Source organism: Podarcis vaucheri (assembly GCF_965113315.1).
Source record: "Podarcis vaucheri genome assembly, chromosome: 3".
Lineage (NCBI taxonomy): Eukaryota > Metazoa > Chordata > Lepidosauria > Squamata > Lacertidae > Podarcis > Podarcis vaucheri.
In genome coordinates, this window is record NC_138761.1 from 124,437,890 (window position 1) to 124,458,598 (window position 20,709).

General features: G+C 41.3%; 1 protein-coding gene across 1 annotated transcript in view; it reads left to right on the forward strand.

The window, feature by feature from the left end:
• The window catches only part of PKHD1 (PKHD1 ciliary IPT domain containing fibrocystin/polyductin), a 253,117-nt gene that overhangs the window by 186,357 nt on the left and 46,051 nt on the right, over nucleotides 1-20,709 (forward strand). Inside the window, exon 56 of the mRNA XM_082216559.1 lies at nucleotides 2,433-2,590. Within this exon, the coding sequence (XP_082072685.1) occupies nucleotides 2,433-2,590 (158 nt within the window). The remainder of the gene's footprint in view (nucleotides 1-2,432; nucleotides 2,591-20,709) is intronic.

Genomic DNA, 20,709 nt, shown 5'->3' on the forward strand with positions numbered 1-20,709 from the left:
CTTTTTGGCTTCCTGTGCAAAGCATTTTGGAAAATGTAATTTAGTGAAGAATGCACATATTTATTTGTTAGAGGTTCTCTAGCTCCTTTAGCAAAGTCAGAGATTCTAGGATTCCCTGTTTAGGAGCCTTGGCTTGTTTCTAATACAGTCGTACCTTGGAAGCCAAACAGAATCCGTTCTGGAAGTCTGTTTGACTTCCAAAACCCAAATTGCGGCTTCTAATTGGCTGCAGGAAACTCATATAGCCAATCGGAAGCCATGGAAGCCTCATTGGACATTTGGCTTCCAAAAATAGTTTGCAAACCCGAACAGTCACTTCTGAGTTTGCAATGTTTGGGAGCCAAAACGTTTGGGAACAAAGCTCTTTGACTTCCAAGGTATGACTGTACATGCAATGCCTTCTGCATGGACTGGTCTGCTTATAACGAGTTTGAGTTTATACCTCAGGAGTGGCAGGAAAAGGACATAAATCTGACATCAAGAATCACAAAACAGAGAAACCAGTAGGAGAACACTTCAATCTCCCAGGACATTCTATACAAGATCTCAAAGTAGCTGTTTTACTACAAAGGAATTTCAGAAATAGACTGGAAAGAGAAGCTGCTGAATTGCAACTCATTACCAAACTTAAAACCATGGAGAGACCTGGTCTGAACAAAGACATTGGATTCTTATCTCATTATACATGACTAAGCCATTTTTCACCTTCTCCCCCCTTGCCTTTTCCTGTAAGACCTATTGCAGTCGTTAAGAGTTGTCAACAGGCTCATCTCAGCTATCTGCCAATCTCCTATTCCCACCACCCTTCTGAGTAATGCCCCTCCCCACCCTCTCACTATATAGAAGGATCTGGCAACTTCTGTTTCAGTGTATCTGAAGAAGTGTGCATGCACACGAAAGCTCATACCAAGAACTAACTTAGTTGGTCTTTAAGGTGCTACTGGAAGGAATTTTTTTATTTAGGAAAAGGCCAAGTTAGAGATCCAGACCAAAACAAACCCAAGATTTAGGCACATACTCTTTAATTTCCAAAGGAAATAAATTTAGGCTACTGGTTATGTTTGGGTGTAATCCTAAATCATGACTTAATGCTGCATGAATGAACTGCAGTGAACTTGAGGAAGCTTTTGATTCCACTTTTAGCAAATCAGAGCTTCCCATTTCTTTTGAACCAGGGACTGTGGTTCAGCACCATAGGAAGGACCGACCACCAGGCCTACTTCAGTTTAGACAAGCTGTGATTCAGGGGCAAGGAGGCTGTGTAACCCATCACCATGGCTTCACCACTTAAGCTGAGTAACCTCTTGGGAAATCCTCCTGTTTAAAGCATCTTACCTCAAACCAGCTTCCACCTGATCTGGAAGTGGAAAAGTCGTATACATTTCAGACAGGTCTTTTGCATGTACAGGTGACAGCTTCAGTGAATTGGAGTTCATTGTAGGGAAGCAAAACACATAATGGGCATCAGTAAATACACCCCCTGCCGCTCCCCTCTGGTTTGGGCAGCAAAGTCAGAATGTGACTTGAAATGTAGTGCGGAAGAAATTACCTTGCTTTGTTTTAAGCTGCGAATGTGTCCATAGCCTGAAAGTAAACTCTGCCAGATTCTTCCTCCCAACTGTGCCTGTGCATCAGACAGTGGAGCAAGGAGCATGCCGGAATGGCTTATTCATGTAGCTCTAAACCATGATTTAACTTTATGTCTGAATGAGGCCACTGTTAACCCACTTGTGACTCCAATTTTGTTTTGTATTGTTCTGGGTCTGAGTAAAAATATACAGTGGTGCCTCGCAAGACGAAAAGAATCCGTTCTGTGATTCTCTTCGTCTAGCGGTTTTTTCATCTTGCGAAGCAAGCCCATTGACGGATTAGCGCTATTAGCAGCTTTTAGCGGCTTTTCTGCTGATCGGATCAGCTGATAAGCGGCTTAGCGGCTTAGAAAAGGGGGAAAACCCAGCAGGAACTCGCAAGACATTGTCGTCTTGCTAAGCAAGCCCATAGGAAATTCGTTTTGTGAAGCACCTCCAAAACGGAAAACCCTTTCGTCTAGCGGGTTTTCCGTCTTGCGAGGCATTCGTCTTGCGGGGCACCACTGTATATGAAATGATGTGTTATCTCTGCATGAGTCTAGATTCATACTTCATTTAATACATCTTTTTCAAATCTGAGCTCTTGAAGTTTCGTGTTACTAGCTAGAAATATTGCTGAGCTTCAGGTTCACACATAGGCAGAAGACAAACACAAAAACTTAAACAACTGGCGAAGCAGTAGCGCAGTAGCATCCATTTGTATAGAAGAATTTTTGTCTGTTTCTATCACTTTCATGCTACCCGCTGTTTAAATAATGTGCCTGTTGATAATGGGGAAATTCTCTGAGTTGAGTTCAGGGTGGTTTTCTCCGAACTATGATATTTGTTTGTTTTGTTTGTCAGAGAAAATGAATCAAATGAATCATGTGTTGCTGTGATCTGTGGGAGCTCAGGAAAAGCTCTTTTCAAAGATTTGGATGGAAGTGCCTTGAGACTGAATCCACCTGTGTCTGTCTTCCCCAAATCAGAGTTTGAAACAGAACAACCATGTTTGGATGCTGGTAAGTTGCATGCAAGAACCACACAGTAAGGCTGAGAAGTCTGGTAAGTATCAAGAGCAATAAGGCAGTCCAGTCCCACTTTGGCCGTCTGAAGGCGACTGCTTCTGAACTTATATTTTGTGCTGGTATAAGAAAGACAGCTGCATGACAATAAAAGGATTTAGAGCAGGCTTCCTCAACCTCGGCCTTCCAGATGTTTTGAGACTACAATTCCCATCATCCCTGACCACTGGTCCTGCTAGCTAGGGATCATGGGAGTTGTAGGCCAAAAACATCTGGAGGGCCGAGGCTGAGGAAGCCTGATTTAGAGTCATGTTCTTAGGGGTACCACGACTTCCAGTTGTGTGTGTCTTGTCTGCCCTTCTTTCGGGGCAAGTAAATTAATTCAGCATAACCTTTATGTGCATTAATGGCAGTGTGGTCCATGTTTATTCTTCAGCAGAGCAGGGTAATTTTATTCACTTTTCACGAGTGCTTTGAAATCCCTAATGTGAGATGCTTTCTAAACAATTGACCTAATAAGATTTCGCTTGAATCCCACAGAGGAGAAAATGCTAGGCCCCCCGGCATAACACCCTGCTCAAACCTTTTAAAGCAAACTGCCTGTTTAAAAAGAACCATTCTGTTACACAGCCGTGTGCTGCAAGGGCATGCGGTGAGGCTCTGTTCTCGTCCTGATTAAGACTCTGTTCTGTGATTCCAAATAAACTCTTTAATTACAATTAGCATCTCTTGAGCATGCTGCTGCTGATGGCAGCCATTTTAACAGAAAAGTTGCATCGTTTATGACTTCTGCAGTATGGGAGCTCGATGCAAGGGACGGTAATTAATCCCATTTTCCATCCTGCCCTAGAAATTGATTAAGCACAAAGAGAACTTTAATCTTTAAACAAAATGTCTAATCTTTAAACAAAATGTCTAATGTCTTACCCGGTAAAAGGCATTTCTCTAAGGATCCGTGTCTCTGGCTGCTTAGAGGGCTGATTAATTCGCAATGTTGGTACAGACACACTTCTCTCCGCTGCCTTCTGTGACCTGATTATGAATCACAAACCAGTGTCAGAGCCACAGTGGTCATTGCCACACCAAATGCCCTTTAAAACCAGGTTAATTGTTCTGTGTGCTCACGCAAGTGCATTGCAATAAAGATTGTTTGGTGGGCAGTAGTTTACAAATGTCAGGGAACCACAGCCAGTAAGTTTTTCCACAGGACTTACCTTATAAGTGATATCACAAGAAAGTGATAGACAGGTGTCCCTTAGCTTGCTTTGGGGATGAATCTGTAACTATTGCCAATAGAGTAAAGGTAAAAATAAAAGAGGTTGGGTTTGTGTTCCCTACCTGAAAATTCTAAATTGACCTGTAAATTCTGCCTGTATCTTTTTAAAATATATTGTCCGATCATTTCCATCAGACCCTTAATGTTTATTTGTGTGTGAGTGTCCAGATCATGGGCACATATCACAACTTCCTACCTTGAGTGCCCTAAATGCAAAGGACATTTACACCCCCTTTGTTAGTTCTTCCCATCTTCTGTTTTCTTGATCTTTTTAACTTACAGTGAGGCCAAAAGTTTTCATCTTTGAAAACTCAGTGTTGTTGCTATGGACTAGTGTTTTCCTGATCAGGCAGTTCAAATGTGTTGTGGGATGGGGGATTATTGGTTTGTCATTGTCATTATTTTTACTACGTACTTTGTGGGTTTTATATTGTAATTTTATGTTGTAAACTGCCCTGAGATCTACAAATGAAGGGCGGAATACAAATTTAATAAATAATAATAATAGATCTTCCTTTTGATTATTTTAATGTATCCAGCTAGATATTTTCATGTATCCAGCCCATATATCGGGCATTTGATTTTATTACCTGTTTTTATTCAAAAGTGAATTTCCTTTTCTGATAACCACTCTGAACAATAGTCCCATCTCTCCCAGCATTGGGATCTGTTTTCTATATCTGCTTAGAGTACGGGGTTCCTTCCCTTTCCCTGCTACCATTGCTCTAGCTTTCATTCAGCACTGGTAGCTTGAGAATTGTGGAAACAGAGTAGAGGAGGGAGGCAAAAGTGGGTACATGGACATCTAGTTCTGCAGAAACAATATCTAAATTTTAGACCTCTCTTTTAAGGCAAATTGAAATTACAAGGACTCATCTGCAGTACATAGTCCAGTTCATACTATGACAAATGGAACCAATGGTGACCTAAAGATTTAGCAAGCACTTTTGCGTTTGGTGAACACTTTTGAAACCATTGCCAAAGGAATATCTTGTAAAAACATGTTTCTTATAAAGTGAGAGACAAACCACAGGAAAGCTATGGTTTATGCTTCTCAGTTTAGAATTAGTAAGCTAAAGCAGAGGGCTTTTTGCGGGTTAATGGGTATTGCAGTGTCCTTGCTGATATCACTTGTGTGCAGGCTTAAAGAAGAATTGCATTTCCCCTAAATTTCCCAGGCATATCTGTAACCCAAGCAAACTGCTGAGTGTTAGTGTGCAGTGCTTTACACATAAGTGCTGTGTTTTGCAACAATTAATTTTGCAGAGGAAGCAGCCTGTTTAAAGATGCCCGAAGCGCTCACTGAAATGTGTGTTGTTTTTCAAGGCCACCAGACACACAGTTGCCTAGGCTGGCTAATAAACAAAGCAACAATGCAAAAGCCGTAGCCTTGTAGGGTTTGCTGGAGAAGGGGGATGAGGAGTAAAATGAATAATGCTTACCTGCCAGAGGTGGGTGAAGACAGTAATTGTTTAGCCTGCAGCGGATCTCTGCAAGGGTTAAAAATGACAGATATTAGTTGAAGAGAGCTAAGATTGTTTGGTTTGAAGCTTTCAGCAATACAGAGACTGTTATTTACCGGACTTGGTCGATTTACTTCTTAATGCAATAATGACCTGTGAAATGAAACGTGAGCTAGACAATTGTTCCTCATTGTTTCCAGTAAAACATTCTTTCATACCCCATTAAACCACCATTAATTCCGTATGAAAGAGAGGCAATCGCAAGCACACAGATCTTGGGTTTTCTTTCTTTATCACAAATGTCCTTTTCTTTGCTGTAGCCTCTGTTCCTCTAAGACTGTCATGTTTTACCCTAAGAAAAATGACATGCATATCAAACAAGTTCAAATAACCCGTATTAATGGAGATGTGTGTACACTGCAGTTATACCTCACTTGAACCAGTCAGGATTTGCTACACGCTACGGCTCAGTATTAATTTATATATAGTATTAATGAATATATATTAAGAGGCAATTAGTGGGAAGATGTTGATGTGATCGTGATGGTGATAATAGTGATATGCTCTTGCGGTGGGCTTTACACCTGAATGTGTACACTGGGGGCAGCTGTGGCCAGGAGTACCTTTATCCATTTTAGGCTGAGGGGCCAGCTGCATTCCTTTCTGGGGCAGACAGACCTGGCTATGGCAACACAGATCTTAGTTATGCCCAGGTTGGATTGTTACAATGCCCTCTCCATGAGTCTGCCTTTGAAGAGCCTTCAGAAACTTCAGTTGGCTTAGAGAATGAAGCTGCAATATCATGTTTCTCCTCTCCTGAAACTGCTGCATTGGCTGCCAATTTGTTTCTGGATTTGGTGATGATGTTTAAAGTCCTAAATAGCTTGGCTGTAGGATTCATAGGAGCCACATCCACCTGCACAGCCAGCCGATCCCCCAGGGTCAGGAGGATCCCTGAAGGTGCAATCACAAACAATTCCAGCAGGGAAGGAAGTGTGAGGCATATAAAGATGATGGATAAAGATGATGGTTTTACTGTATAGGTTTATGGTTTGATATGGTTGTAGACACCTATGATATATTTCAAGGATACAGAAGGATATAAATATTTTTATAAGAAAAGATAAGCTGTCTTCAAATATCTGAAGAGCTGTCATGTGGGTGATGGAGCAAGCTTGTTTTCTGCTTCTCCAGAGGGCAGGACTAGAACCTGAGCCAATGGATTCAAGTTAGAAGAAAGGAGATCCTGATTAAGCATTAGGAAGAACTTTCTGACAGTAAGAGCTTTGTGACAGTGGAACAGACTCCCTTGGAAAGTGGTGGACCATCATTCCTTGGAGGTTCTTAAGCAGAGGTTGGGTGGCCACCTGTCAGGGATTCTTTAGCTGTGATTCCTGCATTACAGGCAGTTGGACTAGGCTGGGACCTTTCCAACTCAGCAATTCTATGATTTACTTCTCTGTGTCCTATCCACCACAGAAGCACTGTTGCATGGGAACAGAGAGAGAGGCTTCTAAGGGGCCACACCTAGATTCTGGAGCACTTGTCCTGTGAAGTATGGTTGGTCCCCTCCATTGCTGCCTTTTGCCAGGCTTTTGCCATGGGAGGCAGGTATTTGGTAGTATTCTACTGCTGAGTCACATCAGTGCAACAATGTCCACTTGTGTAATGGGATTTCCCCCTCCCCTCCCTTCGGATGTGCCCTGCACCTTCCCCAAATCTGCTCCAGAGGGTTGGGGAACCCCTAGAACAGATTTAGGGATTGCATGGAGGGAGGGTGATAATGTTTTGTTGTACAAGCAGAAATCCTTGCACTAACAGAACAATTGGCTTAAAACATTCCACACAATCTTTTTATACAGCTAATCTGGTTTTCTCAATTGACTCTTTCTTTCCCGCGTTGGTTATTTTATGCTGCTTTAAGTTTTGATTTTTAAAAAAAGTTGTAAAGCATCCTGAGAGAGATATATATTTCTGAAGCTATGATCCTCACCTGATAGTGAAGTAGGTTTTCCTCTCATCCCATATGTATAATTTATATGTCCCATATTCACCCTTCTCCGGAATGGCACCAAACCTCTGGGAAGGCACCATGTTTTCTAGGCATGAATATATACCCTAGGCAAGAACCTGAAATGGAAGAAAGATAACGCTGACTCTGGCCACAAAAGCTGTTTTGTGGGATCTGATTGAAGATGTAGTATTGCGAGTGAGGCTTTCTTGTCCCTTCACATGAATGTGGCTTATCCTACAAAGGTCAAGTCACTTGCATCTCTTGTTCTGAGGTGTGCTCCTTATGTCCTTGGGATACAGAGATGTGAATTTCTCATTTATGAGAATTTGGTTGCCAGTCCTCACATTCTGTAAAGTCAGTAAAACTTTTTTTTGTTTTGTTTTATATGGGTGTTGCCAAAAGGAACCCAAAGATAGATATCAATTTAAGCCTTAAATAATATACTCTGAATCGAATCAACAGCTTTTGACTGGGGTTTTATTCTCTCTCTCAGCTAATCACTACTGACCACAATAAGCTGGAGGCTAGAAAATAAAGTGCAAGGATAAAGAAAGGGAAATCGGTTTTATTGTTCTTGTCGTGAGATTTTAGGGAAACATAGCATGGAAAAAAATGTCAGCAAAAAACATGACCCAAATCTCTTTATAAAAGAAATGAGTTCATAAAAGGTACAAAGAACTTGGAACTGCCTGCAGGCTGTTACATGTAGCGGGTAAGTTTCTTAGTAATTAAAATGCACACAAGCCCAGTAAGCAAGTATATGTTTGAAGCCTGAGAAAGGGCTGTGCAATGATCATTTTACTTTCTAGGGTGCAGTTTTCCCTCTTTAGCTAGTCTGATCCATGAAGCTATGGAAAGGCTGCTTAGAACTGAAAATTATGTTATTTTTTGTGCAGTCTAATTTCATGATTACTTCAATATCAGCATCAATAGAACTGTGCATAGTAAGTGTTAATTGAGTGAAGTCTACCTTTAGCTGTGGTCCTGAAGATCTGTTCTGAAGTCCTCTCTCCATACTTAGCCAGCAAACCATTTTCCAGGAGGTTCCATATGTCCAGCATTTTAATAATTGATCAAAATGATATTTTAGAACAAGGTTGAGGCTTTCCTCTTTCCCTGCCATCAGGATGTGTCAACAAGACTTTGATAAGAAATCTGAGAACATATAAAAGCCACTGTTGAGCTTGCATGTAAGTACAAAGCAATGCACATTGGAACAAAAAATCCCTATCCATGTATTTCTATATCACACACACACAAATGTAGCAGCAGAGCATGCTTTCATGGTGCCCGCGGTGCATACATGTGTGCACACCAAGGATGGGAGCCTGACAGACAGCTTGGTGGTAATGCTTCTGAACCTGGCAAATACAAAGCAAAACAAGTGGAAGTGAGTGACAGTAAATCCTTACCATTCCTTTCTGAAACTTGTGGAAGATAGCAGGGAAGAGGAAACAGCAGCCAAGTAGGCAAGACGTGGAGTGAGGAACCCCCACAAGTACTGCTAATTTGGGAAAACTTACAGACATTATCATTTGAATTACGTATTTTTTGCTCTATAAGACTCACTTTTTCCCTCCTAAAAAGTAAGGGGAAATGTGCGTGCGTCTTATGGAGCGAATGCAGGCTGCGCAGCTATCCCAGAAGCCAGAACAGCAAGAGGGGTCGCTGCTTTCACTGCGCATCCCTCTTGCTGTTCTGGCTTCTAAGATTCAGAATATTTTTTTTCTTGTATTCCTCCTCCAAAAAATAGGTGCGTCTTGTGGTCTGGTGCGTCTTATAGAGCGAAAAGTACGGTATTAACATGGGTTTGAGTGGAGCTGTGGCTTAAACTTCTTTGGAGGAACCCCATGATGTTACACTTGGGCTTCTGATGGAGGTAGCTATTAGCACTTATGGTCCTTTTAGTGTAAAGGATAGAGTTTGCTCCCCTGTGCCTGTCTGATGTGAAGCACCCAGTGCTCTGGCATTAAAAGCAGTGGTGGCTAGCATTGTTCAGAGACGTCTAGCACAGGCCAAGCATTACAGCAAGGACTGTAGAACATGGAGCTATTTGTGAAAAAATTGCTACAGGCGAATGGTACTAATGGCTTGAGAAAGTATCCTTTTCTGTGATGAACGTCTCATAAGGGTAACACCAAGGCTGTGGGAGAAAGGGGGAGAAGGAAGCTTTTGTGCGCAGCTCCCTTGTATATCTGCATTTGGAAGTCTTTCATTATTGTTTTCTCTGTTGTCTTCCAAATATTAGCCTTTAATGAAATACACATTTCCTTCATTTATCTTGAACCTCTTCCAAGACCAGCAAATACCAGAATTTCAAATGTTATGATAGGATAGGTTCTTTATTGGTTTGTTTTCTTTTCATTCCCTCTGTTTTCACTGTGTCCTTTTTATTATAAATCCTTATGTTTCCAAATCAAGGAGCCTGACTAATCAGAAAAGCTTCCAACTGAGGTAGACAGCTATTCCTCAGAAATGTCCCCAAGTCCATCCCTTGCAGCCAGCTGTTCTGAAAACAGGAAATTGAGGAAGCCAGGTTCCTCAGAAAGATGGGATGTTTCAGATAAGCTTTTCGCATCCTGCACATACAGTGGAAAAGGATATTGAGGGAAGGGGCGGGGGAGATAAGAGAATGAGGTTCAAGGCATAGGGTGTGAGTTACAATGCAGACATATAGTAGGACTGAAACACACTCACACAGTGTCATAGGTCCATTCCATCCTGTTCCCATGTTAATCTGTCTTTTTAAATATAAACTCTGCGTGAAAAGTTGTATTTAAATGTGTATTTTATCACAAGATATAGATTTAAGCCAGACTTTACCAACCTTTTTGGACCAGCAGGCACATTTTGAATTTTGAGAGAGCTGTGGGCATCATTCACAAGCTGGCTGCAATGAGGATGTGGCATAATGCACTTCAGCTGTGGTGAGGGGCAAATTAGAGAGGGTGCAGTCATTGCTGCTCCCCACACTTGATGACTTCATGATTCTACCATGTGAAAATCTATGCTTTTCTGATCCTGATAAAGCTGTTAATGGCACAATAATTTTGTTTTCTCCAATGACAGCCCTAAACCAAAGACTTGGTTGCCATCTTGTACCAATTATTATTATTATTATTATTATTATTATTATTATTATTATTATTATTATACCCTGCCTTCCCCAGCCAAGACCGGGCTCAGGGTGGCTAACAACCAATAATAAAAACAAGTTGATTAAAATACAATTTAAAAAAGATTAAAATACAACATTAAAACATTAGGATGCAGCCTCAACCCAGGAGGAGAAAGGAAAAAGAAAGAGGGGGAGGGAATCAAACTGAATCTAAGCCAAAGGCCAGGTGGAACAACTCTGTCTTACAGGCCCTGCGGAAAGAAATCAGATCCCGCAGGGCCCTGGTCTCATGAGACAGAGCGTTCCACCACGCCGGAGCCAGTGTTGAGAAGGCCCTGGCTCTGGTTGAGGCTAATCTAACTTCCTTAGGGCCCGGGACCACTAGGGTGTTGCAATTTATGGACCTTGAGGCTCTCCGTGGGGCATACCAGGAGAGGCGGTCCCGTAGGTACGAGGGTCCTAGAAAGATCTTAATGAATGCCTGGGCACCAGCTTCTGCACAAACCTAAAACTCCCTGCAAAGTTTTCACATTTGTCACCGGGGGAGGGAATTCTTTAACACCCACCTGAACCTATAGTGTAGTAGTATTTGCAGAAATTAACTTCTAGGGAATAAGTGAGCTCAGATGAAGCCACCACAGGAATGATGAGCACTCTGGTTGTAGGGGAAAAAGAAGGGCAAATTATGGTGATTCCCAAGGACTAGTAGAGAATATAACAGAAGCAGAAAAAGTACACTAAAGGGGAGGGGGAACCGGAACCTCTTTAGGCCCCCAGGGATTCCTATTGCCCGGTGTCACTTCACCCATTGGCTAAATAAACCTGACATGCAGGAGCCAGGCCAGCTCATTTCACAGAAATCACCTGGGAGGATACCTGCACATTTTATTTACACTTTATTTCTAGGAGGGCAGGGGACTTACTTAAAAAAAATTAAAATAAAGCTCAGCAGGTGCTATGGCACTTGCAAGCACTACAGTGGTGGCCCCCTGATTTAAGTGAATGCATTTCTAAACATATTTTATTTTAACCTGCATTCTTAAATGCATTTGGGAAACTTTTTTGAGCTGAAAACTCAACTGACAGATTAAAGTAACTGCTGAGTAACTTTTTAACTTTTACTTCAAGGTTGACTAAAGGATGTGTTACAGATATAAACATTTTGTAGCTTTCCAATACTTAATATGAGAGCATGGTCTATAAATGGTCAAATAATGAATGGTCAAATAAAGTAAGTTGCTGAATTGCAACTCATTACCAAACTTAAAATGATGGAGAGACCTGGTCTGAATAGAGACATTGGATTCTTATCTCATTTTACATGACTAAGCCATTTTTAGCCATCTCACCCCTTGCTTTTTCCTGTAAACCTGTTGACAACTGTTGACTACTGCATTTGGTCTTATCACACCTATAAGCCAATCACCCATTCCCACCACCCTTCTGAGTAATACCCCTTCCCACCCTCTCACTACATATAAGGGTCTGGTGACTTCTGTTTCAGTGTATCTGAAAAAGTGTGGTATCTAAAGAAGTGTGCATGCACACAAAAGTTCATACCAATAACAAACTTAGTTGGTCTCTAAGGTGCTACTGGAAGAATTTTTTTTAAATTTTGTTTTGACTATGGCAGACCAACACGGCTACCTACCTGTAAAGAAAATATATTATCTTAACCGATTGCTCAAATACAATACAATCTTCTTCCACATATGCATTTAGCTGGAAGTGTCCTCTTATGGGATACTTTTTCAATGTCTTCCTCCACCCTTGCCTCTGCCCCATTTCCCTCCCAGATTTGACCACTTCATTTTGAAAGGTCCCTCATGTGTTGCTTGGTAAAGGCAAGTTGTAATATTGCTCTGACAGCTATCTCCTTCTCCTCCTCGTCGTCCCCCTTCCCCCCTTCTTCTTCTTCTTCTTCTTCTTCTTCTTCTTCTTCTTCTTCTTCTTCTTCTTCTTCCAGTCTACAATTTAAGCTCTGTTTCTGACAGGTTAATTGGCCAGTGTTTAATAAAACCATCAATTAAGCAATAAAACTGTGAAAGTAATTAAGGTGATCTAATTCATTTCAAGTCTGTTCTGTTCTTGAATTGTCCTACTCTTCTTATGGTGGTTTCTCTAAAATTAAGCCCACTGACAAAATGGGGAAAGTGTCAAGTCAGTAATTAGATCTTGATATGGCTCAAAACGATTTAATAATAGTGTGATGAGAGGAGTTTTGTATTATAGAAGACCGTCAGCTATGCAGTGAAGGCATGGTTTTCAGGGGTCAACTTTAACCTGTATATGTTCAGCATTTGTATATCTGACTATAGAAAAATTGGGATTAATCATGAATGGTGGACAGATGCAAATACGCACAACTTCTTGACACATGGACGCAATATTCATGTTGTTCTAATGAGAGGAAGGGGCTGTAGCTTTGAGGGACAAATAGGAGTGTCAGGAAGACAGTGGAGAGAGTTCATTCCTGTCCTTTCCACCATGCCACACTCCTGATCTGGATCAGGGGCCTCTGGAGCTCCTTTTGATTTTATTAAAATCAAAATCTCAAGCAGGGGATTCAAAGGTGAGGTTAATGTCATGCCTAGTTTGACTTACGCTTCAGAAATGTCCTCCAGACAGTTTACTGTAAGGTAACCCCTGAAAGTCAGTGAGATTACAGTGGTGCAAGGGTCACATAGACTTTAAATTTATATGTTTGGATTGCTTTTGAAATCAATACTACGGCTTAAAACACTGCTTTAATGCAGCAAGATCTGACCCCAGTTTTAATTATCTACAAAGTTCCAGGTGGAAGTTAGATGCCGTTAAAAGACCTGAGACTTTTCAAGTAAAGGTGTTTATGAATGTAGTACTGAACTGTTGCCCCTGTAACTATGTACGGAATGGTATTGCAACATAGCAAATGAGATAAATTGGTTTACTCATCACACTCCCTGTTTGACTTGCTTTTCACACAGCATATTCCATAAAGAAGACACCTGTTAGAATAAAGTAAAATGGAAGGCAACGTTGTCTGTTTATGGAGCTATCATTTCTTATTCTTTAAGAAGCATTTTATAACTAATATCTCCCCTCAGGGGTTGCACAAGTTATGGTGCATTTCAGAAAGATGAGTTAATAGAGGAAAAAGTCTGTAACAATTGCAATAAAATAACAATCTTCTTAGATCAAAGGAGAAAGCTACCGAATAAATATTAAATTCAATAAGAAAAGTTTAGAGTACTTGTTAAAATAATTGGATGGCTGTCCAGTTGTTTGCAATTTCCCTCAAGTGCTTATTTTGGCATTCATTAAACACTAGTTTGTACCCCAGGAACACTTGAAAGAATGGATGGGGATATTAGTAGCTTGCTGAAAGGGATACAGAGGCTCTTAATGGAAATGCATATTTACACTGAAAAGGAACTATAATTGGTTTCTCGTCATTCAAGTTCATTATTTTGTTTCAAATCTTTATTAAAGTTAAACCAGATTTACTCTTATCCTCTTCCTTGGGAGATAATCCCACTGATTTATGCCTTACCTTCTGGAACCTGATGTTAAGGCATCCAGTTCCACTCAGCTCCAAAGAACGGTCATTGTTGGCCCTAGCAGGATGAGGGCAAGGAGGCCAGAGGGAGCCTCACTCATCTGCCCACCAAGTACTTGTGCTTTGGTTCAGCATATGGTTAAGCATATGATTTACATGTGAACTGCCTTGAATTAGGGGTTTGATAAGGTAGAATCATAGAATCATAGAATCATAGAGTTGGAAGAGTCCAACCCCCTGCCAAGCAGGAAACACCATCAGAGCACTCCTGACATATGGTTGTCAAGCCTCTTCTTAAAGACCTCCAAAGAAAGAGACTCCACCACACTCCTTGGCAGCAAATTCCACTGTCCAACAGCTCTTACTGTCAGGAAGTTCTTCCTAATGTTTAGGTGGAATCTTCTTTCTTGTAGTTTGGATCCATTGCTCCGTGTCCGCTTCTCTGGAGCAGCAGAAAACAACCTTTCTCCCTCCTCTATGTGAGGTAATTGAAATCACCCCAAAAACAACAACAACATAAAGCAATAACTTCAGATACTCAAAAATCTATTAAATTGCCTGAGATAAAGATGGTGACATCCTCCCTGGAGTGGGCATCTATGTCCACTATGCCTTCTCAGCACCTCTGGAAAGCACATCTGAGTGGGGATTATCGGAGGATAATTCTTGATTTGTGCTCTTTTAGTTTTAATTGCATTAATTCCAATGTGAATATGCACAGCCATGTGAAACATCAGCCCTACTAACATAAGCACTGGAAATTGCATGAAATTCACCAAAGCATGTTTCAAAGGAAAAGAAGTTCTTTAGCATAAATGCCACTAAAACGTCACCACAAATATTGTTGTCCAGTTGCTGCCCTAAAATTTCACATTCAACAATCCCTATAACAAATTGAAAACAGTTAAAAGGCGGGGGACACATGTGTCTGCTGAGTATCACACTAAGGCCAAATTCCATGTGGCATACGACATAGCGGAAAGGTCACATTGCCCTGCATCAGGGACTACTTAAGTCAAGTTAATTAATGGCTATTCCCCCCCCCTAACTCAACTGAATACACCTCTGAGAAAAGTGATATTTGCAAAAGCTCTGTAATCTACTACTATGTGACCTGACACTCTGTAGCTCCACCCTTGCACACTGAGAGTGTTTGAAGGGTTGAGTAGCAAAGGACACACTTCTCTGGCAGAAGTACTGTTTCAATGTCCCTCTGCAGGTAAGGAAATGCAGTTTAGGCCACAGAGGTCATTCTTGACGCTAACAGCATGCAGAGAGAGGAGGAGGAGGAGGAGGAGGAGGAGAAGAAGAAGAAGAAGAAGAAGAAGAAGAAGAAGAAGAAGAAGCTTCCAGATCGTATATTCCCATTTCCAGCAAGCTCTCTGGAGCTATGCCTGCAAAAACCTTGGAAAATGCAGATGGGATATTACTTGCTTATGAATAGGTGTCAGTTGTGCAGACAGCATGCATTTTGCAAAATTCATAAATGTGCCATCCATCTAAGGAGGGCACAAGATTTTTCAACATATAAGGATGCATATTTTTGGAAGCAGCATTTGGAGTGAAGGTGCTCCAGAACTAGTGATGTCACTAAAGTTCTAAAACAAAAGATCCAGATTATGAATTTCCACAACTCATAATGCCCAGGTGCAAGCCAAGGAGAGTGTCTTGGTCTTAAAATTCCTGCTATGGTTAGAAAGCAATTTCAAACAAGAATTAAGAGTTCATTAGCCAATTTAACACTTTCATGATGGGGGTTGACATCCATCAAACTAGGCGCTTAAAAATCACAGCTAATGACACTGTCATGGATTGCTGCAATTGACACCATCAATGAAAGCCCTGTGTAATGGCTTCTGCTTGCACATTTGGGCTTTCTCTCTTCTCCCCTCCACCCATGCCTGTGAAATTGGCTCTGGCGTGGTTGGGAGCACCCCCAGAACAGCATGTGGTGGAATGGGGGGGGGGTGATACAGATGTGCAGACGGAACATTTGTAATAGTGAAACATTGAATTCTACCCATAATTTTGACAGTAACTTCACCTGAGCAATCAGTTGGCCCTTGAATTTCCGAATTCCAAAAAGTACTAATGATTGCTGTGAGGCAAGGACCTGTTTTCACAAAGAGACAAAGTGGAAAAACTGCTTTGGAATCCATGGTTCAGCTGCTTGGGTCTGAAGGGAGGAAGACAGAACAGTAAGTCTCCTATAGAACACAGCACAAAAGGAGCCTGTGAATCTAATGGAAAGGAGAACGACCTGGTTCATTCAATTCAAGTAAGAGGCAGAGCACATACTTCACGGGCAGAAAGCTCCAGGTTTGATTCCTGATATCTTTGGGCAGGGCTCAGAAAGATACCTGTCTGAAACCCGGAGAACCATTGACAGTCAGTGTTGATGATGCTGATGGACCAATAAGCCTTATTTAGTCTAAAGCAAATTCCTATGTTCCTGTCACAGCAAGATTTATCAACTTTGAACTCATAAAGCACAGCCATCCCTATGCAGACTCACAGCCACACCTGCAGGAATAACAGAAATTGTGCAGGTCAAGACAACAATTTTGACAGTGCCAACAAATTCTATAAGCAGGCTAGAAAAAATAGAGAAAAAAGAAGGAACAATGTAACAAAGAAATGGTTCCTGCTCACATGACTCTCCATAAAGAGTTTCCACCGAAAGGAAAGTGTTTTACAGCTTTATGGGTGACTAGGGATGAGGGGAAAATTTGATTCACTTTGTATTTATAGGCAAACATACTTATTTTGCATTTTCTGCAACAATTTGCCAGCTGAAACATGGCTAGCCTTCAAAATTCACACTTCTGTGAATTTTGCAATGCAATTTTCCAGCCAAGTAGCTTATACAAGAATTCATACACTGGGATAAAGTGTGCATAAGAACACATAGATAGCATACAATGTGAAAATATAATGGAAAAATGAATTGTTTAAGATAAAATCACTTTGCAGAAACGTCTCTATTAGGCAAAAGTGCATGCAAAGATATGCGTTGTATATTAGGAGAAATTCACACTCAAATGCTGCTGAGTTTTCATGAGGACTTGTTCTTTAAAAAATTGCAAACTGACATCCCTAGCTGGCTTTGTAGCAATTTGTGGCTGACGTTGCTCCACGCCTAACACAAAGCTACCAATATTTAAATATTTCAAAATACGCAGAGTATTTGGAATAGAAATCTGAAGTCTCAAACTTTAAAAAAGCAGAGCAAAAGCAGGAGAGGCAAGTTGTTATTGTCCTATTTCTGCCAGTGATGTGCAGCTGAATTTATGTTCCTAACAAGGCTGGGAGCTGTTCAACAGGTCAGGTAGCAAGGCTCATAGGAGAGTGGCAGAGCTGTCTGGTTAGACAGGGAGCTGAGCTAAATGAGATGTTGGGCAGCAAATGATCTGCAGACTGCAGTGATCTGAAGATTTTAAAGTACACCTAAATACTCTCCCCACAATCAGGAATTGGGGAGGGTTTCAAGCCCATCTAACTGAACATGCTTTCAAACTCTCTTCTTTCAAACTCTCTTCCACCTTTGGGATAATTGTGCAAAGGTCTGAAGAGCAGACTGGACTCCCGGGGTCAGGGTTTCATGTATGTTCCCATTCCCAGTTTTACACCTCACATGTTCAAGCAAATGCCTGAACATGGATTGTGTTGGTTTTGGATGCTGTTAATGAACCTGAATGCTTTTTGCTTGATTTTCTTCCCAGTGGCTCAAAGCAAGCAGCTGCTTTTGACAGAGCTGCATTTAGTTAAGGGAAAATGAGGTGGGAAATTTAGTTCATTTCCAGCAGAAGACACCAGTGGGATGAGTAATCTGTGGGAAATTGTGCCATTTCTTTCACTCCAATGCAGCATGAACAGAGCAAGCAGTCAGACAAGGCAGCCTCTTAAGGAGGTATCTGAATTTAATAAGGCTGTCTGGAAGGGGAAAGATACAGATAGAAGATTAGAAAGATAACAGAGTGGGGTGAGGGGAGAGAGAAAAACAAAGGTAATTATAGACTGATCAGAGAACATTGTTCTCTTCTAGGATCAAGTGGTGGGAACTGGAAACAAATAATCTGACTACTATGAAAACACACCTAAACTACAAGAGCAGAATTCTGAAGATACTTTTTCCACCCTTATCAGAGAGCATGCCATCATAAATCCAAAACAAATTAACTTAACAATTTATTCACTAGAGGACAAGAGCAAAAGGAAGAACATACTTGATTATCAGGATGCTTTAATTCATTCTCTCCTTTTCTGGTAATGATGAAAAAAAAAAATGTGCTGAAGTTAATTTAGTTCTATCTAATGGTAAAACCTTATGGAGCCCTAAAATTATTGAAGGTAATTTTAGCATTTCACCGAGTATCTTATTACACTCTCTGCAGTCCTACTCTAGTGGTTAAAAGGCAATTAGGTATAACAAACTGCACCAGAATATGGATGAGAAGGTACACCTTCAGAAATTCTTTAAAATATACAGTGAAAATAATCATATACTTTGGTACCTCTGGTTATCAACTTAATTCGTTCTGGAGGTCCATTCTTAACCTGAAACCGTTCTTAACCTGAGGTACCACTTTAACTAATGGGACCTCCTGCAGCCACTGCGCCACCACTGTGCAATTTCTGTTCTCATCCTGAGGTAAAGTTCTTAACCTGAGGTACTACTTCTGGGTTAGCGGAGTCTGTAACCTGAGGTGTTTGTAACCTGAGGTACCACTGTATATTATTCATTTTCACTGTTGTGAAAAAAACAACAAAACATAATTCCTGAGAGCAATTTTCATCATGAAAATCAAAATTATTTTATTTATGTATTTAAAATATTAATTTCCTCCTCTTAATAAGAATGATACATCGCATAGCAAACAATAAAATACATACAACTGTCACAATAAATCAGGAAAGAAAGCAGCATCTTGCTTCTTTCTGAACATCAACGAAAAGTTAGCATGGTGAATGAAGAGTGGTCCCAAGGCAAGGTACAACAGATGAAAAGACCCCATTCCTTGAGCAAGGCCTTTGAAGAATGACCCTGATGGTTGGGCAGGTGGATGTGGGAGTTGAAAGTCTTGAAGGTATCTTGAAGACTAAGGGCAGCACTCTGAAAGGTGCCCAGAAGCAAACTGGCGATCAGTGCTGCAATCCCATGCCTACTTACCTAGGAATAAGATCCATTGAACTTAAGTTGAGCAGACACCAGCAGACTCCTCCTTAATTGCTCTACTTAGTAGTCTAGTGGCTGTATTTTGCACTAAATTGGCTTCTGAACAGTCAGGACACACATAATTGTGGCCAGGTCACATTTTCCAGGAAAGACCACAGCTGTTGATCTCCTGATATTTAACAATGAGTTTGATGAAGCCACAACACAGCCTTAGCACATGTGCAAGAAAATATGAATTGAGAGATATGCGTGAACATACACAAAAGCTCAGAAGCTAGCCTTCAGAGTAGGTTTCCATCCTCGACCACCCTACTCCAATGCACAATTTCGTACATTTAAATTTGGGGAAGTACATGCCAGTAAAACCAATTAGATACGCACTAATTTCTTCTCTGTGAAACAGCAGTAAGTAATTAATCAGAATTTTGATCACAACTCAGATGGCAATTCTAATTGCACTTGCCATTTCCCCAGCAAATATGGAATCATTATCTTTTCTATTTGCCTCCCCACCCTATCTTTCTAATCTTCCGGCTGCCAGAAGCAAAACGTTTTCCAAGAACTATATATTTTCTCTCTCTAGAGGCAGCACTATACCTCTGGACTGAGGGTCTGCGTGTGCTCAGACCACGGTTGCATGTAGTTCAGGCTTCAGTGTAATTTGAATGAATACAGAGTGGCAGGCTGGCTGCTTGCCTGAGGGGTGGGGAATTCTGCCTTATGAAATTATGAGAGAGGATGAAAGGTAGCAGCTCACTCCATTATAAACCTTCTGGGAGGGGACTGGAGACATCTGACCTCTGCCCAGTTATCCAGCTTGCATCTAAGGGTGGGCGGATGGTGAGGGAATGCCAAAGGGCCTTGCTTCTGTTCTATTATTACTGTTAAGGACAAAGCCCCCCCCCCCAATACACAACTGAAGGAAGAACAGTGTCAGACTAGGGCAATATGGTGCCCTGTGTGAGGCCAAAATTTGACGCTCCCCACCCAGCCCTTGTACTGCCTTCCTAAAGCTGGGTACGAGAGGTGTGGGGTTTGGGAAGGAGGTTCAAAGCTCTGGCAGGCCCCCAAAGCTGGGAAAGCACCAACTAGGCTTTGAGAAGGAGGTGGGAGGATTCTGGGTCCCTGTGAGGGCCCCACACCACCTTTCCAAAACCTAGTGCCTTACCAAGCTTTGAGAAGGATTGTCCAGTCATGAGACAGATCATAAAAAGATTGTAGACATCTCGATGCTGGGCTATGTTTATTATCAATATTTAAAGAGGTCAGTGCAGAACCAGTTTGTAAAACTCATATATTAATTGGTTGCTGCTAGATTGACCAAGGATAGAGAAATACATTGTACTTTTCCCTTCATGTTTGGTTTCAGGAGGACCTACATATCTCAATTTCAGGAAAGTTGACTCATTTGGTGCATGTTTCAGGAGGCACTGCCAAGCCAATGGACTGCACTTGCCACATGGTGGATGTTTTTGACATATATTAAAAAGCAGGCTCATGGCTGACAGGTTATTTGGTATTGATTATAGAC